The 8,679-nt window shown below is 44.2% G+C and overlaps 1 protein-coding gene across 1 annotated transcript; it reads left to right on the top strand.

Moving 5' to 3' along the window:
* Positions 1-3,257: 3,257 nt before the first annotated feature.
* Positions 3,258-8,461, top strand: lmod1b (leiomodin 1b (smooth muscle); the record flags this gene model as incomplete). The annotated part of the gene is made up of 3 exons (XM_083938754.1): positions 3,258-3,527; positions 5,118-6,875; positions 7,372-8,461. 3 exons carry the CDS (start codon positions 3,258-3,260, stop codon positions 7,396-7,398), a joined length of 2,055 nt encoding a protein of 684 aa, XP_083794880.1. The 3' UTR covers positions 7,399-8,461.
* Between the last annotated feature and the right edge of the window lie 218 nt (positions 8,462-8,679).

Raw genomic sequence — 8,679 nt, 5'->3', positions numbered from 1 at the left:
ACAAAAGAAACGATTAACAAAGAACAGCGCCACACGGATAGAAAACACGATCATAAAGATTAGGTAGCCAACCAAGAGAGAGACACGAACCACGAAAATGTGAGCCACATCCGGCTTTTTATCCCTCCAGTGCTGACAAGCTGCTGGACGGGACCACGCCTACCAGCAACAACAGACAAACACAAGCAGGACACCCCACCACCACCACCACCACCACCAATGGCCGCTCCAACGGGCCTCTCAGGATGAGCCCAGCATGAGCCCGGGCAACGGTAGGCGGGCAAAGCGTGCTGGTGGGATGAATCTTGAGGGAAGCAGGGAGCTTTAGGCAAACGGCACTGGGGTTGATGATTGCCTCAATCTCAAAGGGACCAATGAACCGGGGAGAAAGCTTCTTAGAGGTGACATTCAGGGGAATGTCACGAGAGTTCAGTCAAACCTTCTGACCAGGTTTGTACTTGGGAGCCGGGATGCAACACCGATCCGTCTTGCTAAACACCGCAGCGAGGTCATGATACACTGGTGGCAGGGAAGACAGATCAGGAGGTTCAGGCAACGAGGGACTCGGGTCACTGATGCATCTAGCTGGGGCCGAGCGAAGACAAGATGAATGACAACTGCTACTCCAACTCACAACCCTGCCTGTAACCCAGTCGATTACAGGATTGTGAGTTATAAGCCAAGGAAGTCCAAGAACTACGGGGACATTAGCGGAGGGCATGATGTGAAAGGCTAAGGTCTCAGTATGATTACCAGCTAGCAACAGAGTCATGGGAATCGTCTCGACAGACATCTGGGCTAGCTCCTCACCACTGAGACCATTAGCCCCTAGCGGAGAATCTAAAGGTACGGTCGGGAACTAGCTATTACCTACCAACTCGGAATCCAGAATATTAGTAACCGCCCCTGAATCGATTAAGGCTTGAAGAGGGTAATCTCTGTCCTCACAGCTCAAAACAATGTCCAGGTCAATACTTTTCGGAGGAAGAGCAGGGATCGACTCACCAGAACCCTGTCTGCGACTGGTGAGCCTGGGAGTTTAACCGGACAGGGCAGGAGGCCAGTTGATGGTTAGGTGCCCCACAATAAAATCACAACCTCCCTCTGAAACAACGTTGGCGTTCTGCCGAAGTTAGACGACTACGACCCAGCTACATAGGTTCCTTCCTGGAAAGAGTGGAGGACTGAAGAACACTGGAGTTAACTGGGTTGTGAGGGAGACTAATAACGGGGTCGAGCGGTACTGCGAGTGGGATATGAGATACGGAAGGTAATGGCCAACACTCACGGTGTCTCTCACGGAGACGGTTGTCTATTTTAATGGCTAACCCGATGAGCTCCGGGAAGCTACTGGTCTCAGATCTACCCACTAAGCAGTCCTTTACCTCCTCATTAAGACCCTTGAAGAAAATGCTTTGTAGTGCTCTTTCATCCCACCTTAACTCTGCCGCCAGGGTACGAAAGTCGACGGAATAATCCGCTGCACTGGCGGAGCCCTGGCGCAGGTTGAGCAACTGGTTGCTGGTATCACAGTTCGAAACAGGATGATCAAACACTGAAAGCATCTCACTAGAAAATTGCCGAAAGGTATCATATTGTGTCTGAGGGTTATGCCAGAAAGCTGCTCCCCAGGCACGGGCCCTACCTGTAAGCAAACCTAACGAATAGGCTATCTTAGAGCTATCGTTAGAGTAAGTGAGGGGCTGTTGACCGAACACTAGTGAGCACTGAAACAGGAAATCACTGCACTCACCCAACTTTCCATCATAACTCTAGGGCGTAGGTACATAAGGTTTGCAGGGCAGAGGAATATTCACGGGGATTCACGGTGCGGGGAATAATTCCGAGGATCGGGACCCAAATGCAGACAAGGACATCGAGGAAGGTTTAAACAAATATTTAATGAAAAAACAAGAAACAAACATAAACCAGGGAACGGGGAAAACAGGTACAGGATCTGGGTGAAGACAAGGGGAAACCAACGTGGGGATAAGGAGACAAAACACGAACGGGTGGTGGAAAACAGGAACTCGGGGAACTATAACAAAAGAAACAAAGAAACGATTAACAAAGAACAGCGCTACACAGATAGAGAACACGATCATAAAGATTAGGTAGCCAACCAAGAGAGAGACACGAACCACGAAATTGTGATGTGAGCCACATCCTGCTTTTTATCCCTCCAGTGCTGACGAGCTGATGAGCCACAGCTGGGCGGGACCACGCCTACCAGCAACAACAGACAAACACAAAGGGAAAGACACAAGCAGGGGAAAACAGACAGAGGGAGACAAACTCACACAAAAGGAAGAGGGCCTGACAGGACAGGAATCCTGACAATCTTACTTCATCTAATATTTCTATTTTTTATTTAAATGATTTTGTTATTTATTTCAGTCCCTTTAACAGAATATTCTTCTCAAATCATCTTGACTTTCTGTCATTTTAAACAGCTTTTCGATACTTTCGAGTAGTCATTTATTTTTTAATATCAAACATGATTTGAATCTGCTTTAAAATGTATCATTTTATTGCCTTTGGGATGATAAACAGCAGGACCTTAATCTTAATTGCGCACCAGCCTTTTAGCACAGCCCGCAGGAATAGAATAGAACAATTTTTTTTTCTATGACACAGCCCCAAGAGCAACCTGTATTTCACTGCATATATTTATTGACCAACACATAATGCATCTGTTTTCCTCTTAATCATTGCCCTATGTTGTATTAAGCTCTGAACGGAAACATTGATGTGAAACTCTAAACCAAAAAAATTAGGAACTGACATAAACATAAAATGTGTAATAGGAAGTCTGTATAACTCTGCTCTGGCATCAATATAAACTTCAGCCCTTCCCATTACCTTTAAAGGAGTGTGTACCCTGAACTAAATATGGACATGCACTTTCACAGGATTTCGAAGAATGTCCCAGCCTCATAGTCCGCTTTGATGATGCAAGGCTTTTGCAGTTCATCACTGGTACCCCTCGTTGCAAGACTGAGAGTCCAGCCTCTTTGCCCCAGGATTGATGCCTCTGGTGGCTTTTCCATGAGCAGAACGCAACGGGACAGCAGGACACCAGCTTTGGCCTATGGGAATACTCAGCTTCTCACCATAGGAGAGAAATTACACATACATAATAAGATTTTTTTTAAAGGGATTTAATGTACTAATACCATCAGCACCTCCAAAGAATTTTTTTTCTGTTCTTTTCCAAGGGCTTAGCCTTTTACCCCCAGATTTTTTTTTTGTCAACCATGTCCAGGAGTAAGGTGAAACCCTTGACCTGTATGGGCCGCCAGGTCAGTGAGGACCCAGACCTGGACACCCTGCTGTCCACCCTCTCCCCTGAGGAGATGGAGGAGCTGGGGAAGGACATGTTGCCAGACGTCAAGCCAGAGGATGGGAAGAACATCGTCCAAGGGGAGAGCCAGGCTATGGGCAACAATGTCCGAGACGCTAAACTGGACAGCAGACGGGAGATTGACCGTAAAGGGAGGCTCAGTGAGAGGGAACAGTCACTTGAGGTTTGTGAATGCTTCATTTGAATCTTTATCTGGTGGCAAGTTGTGTTGAATTTGACTTATGACCCATTACTGTCTTAAGATGTTTGTATTTGAGCCGTTTTTAATAAAAAATGACTAGCAGATGGGTGACTTTAGATGAGTTTATCATATCAAAGGGCAGTGTATACACTTATGACCGATTACTGATTACTGTCCCTGAAGTATTCTAATGATAGCTTTCATGTGCTATCTTTCATTTTGCTTGAAGCAAAGCGCCATCTGGACCCTGTGCACCCTGAGTCCATCAGCTCATAAATAGTGTAGTTGGCTTCTGTGCCAGGAAAAATATTTTTTCCCCCTCTGAGGCTTGTTGAATTTCCCATTCTTAATCATCTTCTCAGAAGTGGAGAAACAGCATAAGTCCTGTGACATGCTATAAAGAAATGTTCCTTATTTAAGTGTCAGGGAGCCAGGTTTCATGCAGTTTGTGTGTTTAAAGGAGAGGCACTTCAGTCGATGGAGCAGAGGCCCGGTGGAGCTTCTTAATCCAGGCCTGATGGAATTCCTTGGTTGATTGCTCCTACGCTCACTGCCTTTTAAGGATACATCTGCCAAGGCCACAGCCTCACACGGCAAAACAGATGGAGACTCACAAATCAAACACTTTGCAAGTTACTCGCCCACAAATGTATCCATGCACTATTTAAAAACAAAAATGTCCATCCATCTCCATCTTGTCCTTTTGCTGACTGTAAACACACATGCCATATTGTGTCATGGAGTATGTGTGTGTGTGTGTGTGTGTGTGTGTGTGTGTGTGTGTGTGTGTGTGTGTGTGTGTGTGTGTGTGTGTGTGTGTGTGTGTGTGTGTGTGTGTGTGTGTGTGTGTGTGTGTTGTGAGCAGATGGATGAGGAGCTGGTTGACAGTAAAGGAATACGGTGTTTTCATGGGTATTAGGTATTACATCATACAATTCATGTCATGCATTATATACTGTCTATAAAAACTATTTTTGTTCGATCTAGCCAATTAATATTTTTAATTGACACTTAAGAGGCGTCTGTAAAGGTCCCACATATTGCTCATTTTCAGGTTCATACTTGTATATTGGGTTTCTACTAAACCATGTTGACATGCTTTAATATTCACAAAGTACATTCTTTTTCTTATACTGTCAATCTTTGTTTTAGCGTCTGCCTCTTTAAACCCCCTCCCGATAAAAAACCCCAGCCTGCTCTGATTGGTCAGCGTTTCCAGGTCTTCCGCATTTGGGCTCTTGATAACAGCACTGTAGTGTCCCTTTCAATCGTAATATAGTATAGTTGTAACATCAGAACCTTACAGAAGTCCTGGCCTGAATACAGGCTGTGTGCACCTGCTTTATAATAAAAAACAAAACATGGAAACCTCACTTCTTCCAATATAGGACCTTTAAATTCTGCAAAATGACAGCCTGATTCTGTATTGGCTGTGATTTGTTTTAAATTTTGCCACACTCTTTTGATTGAACCCTTTAACTGTTTGGTTTTGGCATATATTTACCTGCTTTACTCTGACATAACACTAATATAACTTTCAACATCACACTCTTCATGTTTGTCCTCCTTCAGGGTGAGACAAAGAAGGAGAGCCGGAAGCAGGAATATCTGAGGAAGATGGGCCTGAGCCAGGAGGGGAACGACGATGTGACAGTAGGGCTACGAAGACAAGCTAGTGTCTTGAATGAAAAAGATATTAAGGTGGAAGACAGAAACAGCAAAGGAACAGAAAGTTCGAAAGAGGAGCGAAGTCGGCTTTCGGGTAGATACAGGAAGCAGGAAAGCAGAGAGAGCGACGTCAAAGAGGAAACCAAAGAGAAACATGAGGACAATAAAATAAGAGACAAAAGAGAAAACAGAGAGAGCACAGGTAGCAAAACAAAGGATATGATCTCTAAGTTGCAGGAAAAAAAGAATGACAGCAAAGATAGGAAAGAAGACTGCAGGAGAAGAGATGAGAGCAAAACCAAAGACATTATCTCAAAGCTACGAGAAAAACAAGAAAAGGATGTGAGCAAGGAAAAGGAGAGGAAATCTGAGAGTTTCAAGACACAAGGACTTGTCTCTAAAATGTTAGAGAAGCAGAGCAAGGCACAAGAAAGCCTGGCTCTGGAGAGTAAATCCGAAGAGAAGAAGACTAAAGCAGAAGAGAGAAAAGCTGAAGATAAAAACAAGCCTGATGTCAAACTTGAGAAACAACCATCAGAGAGGGGCGAGGTGCAGGTGAAACATGACAAGGCAGAGAAAAGAACGGACAGAGAAGAGCTGGTTAACCACAGTGACCATGTGAAAGAGAAGGAGAAAAAGATTAGCACAGAGAAGAAAGTAGAGGAGAAAAAGGAAAAGGAGGATAGTAAAGGAAAAGTTAAAAAAGCTGAGGAAACTGAGAAACTTGGCAACTGTGTGGCCATAGACACCCCAAACAGCAAGGTGAAAAAGGAAGAGGAGGAGGATGAAGACTCGAGCATGTTCGATGAGCTGATGGAGCAGGTTCGAAGCAACGACCCCTGCCTCACTGAGCTCAACGTCAACAACTCAGAGGTCATCAAGACGAAAACGCTCATCGAGTTTGCAGAGGCTTTGCGCAAGAACACCAACGTTAAGAAGTTTGCTTTGGCTAACTGCCGTGCAGACGACCATGTGGCTTATGCCATTGCGGGCACACTTCGCAACAACAAGACTATCACCAGCATCAACGTGGACTCGAACCATCTCACTGGCAAGGGCATCCTGTCTCTGATCCAGGCGCTGCCACACAACTCCACACTGACTGAGCTTCGCTTTCAAAACCAGCGTCACATCTGTGGCGGAAAGACCGAGATGGAGATGACCAAGATCCTGAAAGAAAACACGACCCTGCTCAAACTGGGCTACCACTTTGAGTTAGCCGGACCCAGAATGACTACGACAAACATACTGAGTCGCAACATGGACAGACAGAGGCAGAAGCGCCTTCAGGAGCAGAAGCAGGCCCAAGCCAACGGGGAGAAAAAGGGGACACTGGAGGTACCCAAGGTGGGTGGTGGAGGATCTCTGAGAAGCTCACCCAAACCTTCTCCTGTACCGTCACCAATGCCATCACCAATGCCATCACCAAAGCTGACTCCTAAAAGAGGAGCTGGAAGTCTGGCTCCACCACCTCCGCCACCTCCTCCTGGGGGTGGACCTCCGCCTCCTCCACCCCCTATGCTGGATGTAGACGCCCTGAGGAACTCTCTGACCCCGGTGTCGCAGAGGAAGCTGGATGGAAAAAGCCCAGGTGGTTGTAAGAACTCAAGGGACCAACTGCTCGCCTCAATCAGAGGAAGCGATAAGAAAACACTCAAGAAGGTACGCAAGATGGGTTTATGGGTTCATTGAAAGGTTTAGGCTGCTTTCATTCACTGTTTGTACTTACAACCTACGAAAACATATAGACTTTTTAATTTGTATATAACCCACGTAATCTTAAGCCCAATTGTGCAGGGCTACCTCGAAGGAGGAAGTATAAAGAGCCATTAAGTCCCATGTGAAAGCAACAGTCAACATTTACTTCTCCTTACTTATTTTTGTTATGTCACTTACCAACTTTACTTACGCCACATACGTAAGTTACGTAACACACATACTTATTTTAACCCAAACCACGTTCTTTGCCGTCACATAACCAAGTAGTTAGTAGGGCTTGCACAGAGTCACTGATTGCTTGTGTTGCTGGACATTTGTAGGATAACACGTGAAAAAAAGTGCATAACCTTTCATAAGATATCATAAAAATCGTTTTATGACGATACGTCACTCCTGCCATGATTTATCCCCACATACTTACATTTTATTTTTCCCACAGGTGCCGGTGCCAAAGTGGCTGCAGTAATGTTTCCTGTTGGAAGATGAAGTGAAAAAAGGAAAGAGAGGGAGAAGAGACATTTAAGGAGATAAACTCTACACTCCCTGGATGCAATCGAAGAACTGCACTGCGGGACGGATGGAGAAAGTGAAACATGAGATGCCCATCAGTTGGATGACTAGCCCTCACTATGAGTTCTCCCCTGAAACACTGGACCAAAATGACTCTGTGGAGAATGAGTGATGCAATGCTCTCTATTAGCCGACCGCAGAATGCCACAAGTTTTGGGTTGTGTGTCTTCAGTACATATTGACGCTTTGCTGGTTATTTGCACTAGATAATATGAAGCCGATCATATAACATGTTGGCTTGTGTATGCATCTGAATGTGAGCGTGGTGGGAGTGTGTGATGAGCTTATTAAGAGATTCAACTATAAAATTCTAATATACAAAAAGTTTATCAGTGATATAGTGGACATTCATTTTAAATGGACATTTATTTCTTTTTGTGGAAACGGAATCCACCATACTTGTAAGTTTTGAATCTGTTCAAACTTCGAATTCTGAAATGGTGAAAATATCAGGGAATTGGCAAACATGGCGGCCTGACTTAAGAAAATCTGGGTAAGAAAAAATAGATTAAATGTCGTGGTGGTCTTTCATTGTGTGTGTCATTGCCAAATCTCAAGACATCTCAGGCAGGGTTTAATGGATTGGAAAGTGGAATCCTGGTGCATGACTAAAGAGTTTCAGCACGAAAATAATTACATAATGCATTTTTGTCAGGAAGTGCAAATGGCTGTCCTTCAGTATCTGATGTTATATTTTGTACAGAACCATTCTAGCCTGGGTGTGTTTGAATACCTTACATAACTTATAATGTATTACATCCACGTGTCTTAACCTTAGAGAGGAGATATTTAAAACCATTACTGTTTTATATCAATCCTCCTGTTGATGTATACAAAACTCTTTAAGTGAATGTCATTTCTAAAGGAATGTAATGTGATGAAAAAAAGAGTGCCACTTATATGTGCACTGTGTAATGAATGATTATCTCTGTCATATCTGATTACACATCTTTCTTACAGAGCCTGTATGTCTTCAATAAAAGATTCTGGTATGACAGAAAATCTTGCAATGACAAGTCACAGATGTAATGCCTGGCTGATATGGAGAATATACTGTATGCTGTAGAGCAGGGGTGTCAAACTCCAATTTATGGGCCAAATTTAAAAACTGGGACAAAGTTGCGGGCCAAACTCAATATTTACAAAAAAAAAAGACTGCAAATGTGCATGTTTTCCC

This window comes from Echiichthys vipera (assembly GCF_963691815.1).
Source record: "Echiichthys vipera genome assembly, chromosome: X".
NCBI classification, from domain to species: Eukaryota; Metazoa; Chordata; class Actinopteri; order Perciformes; family Trachinidae; genus Echiichthys; species Echiichthys vipera.
This window is presented reverse-complemented; position numbering and strand designations above follow the sequence as displayed.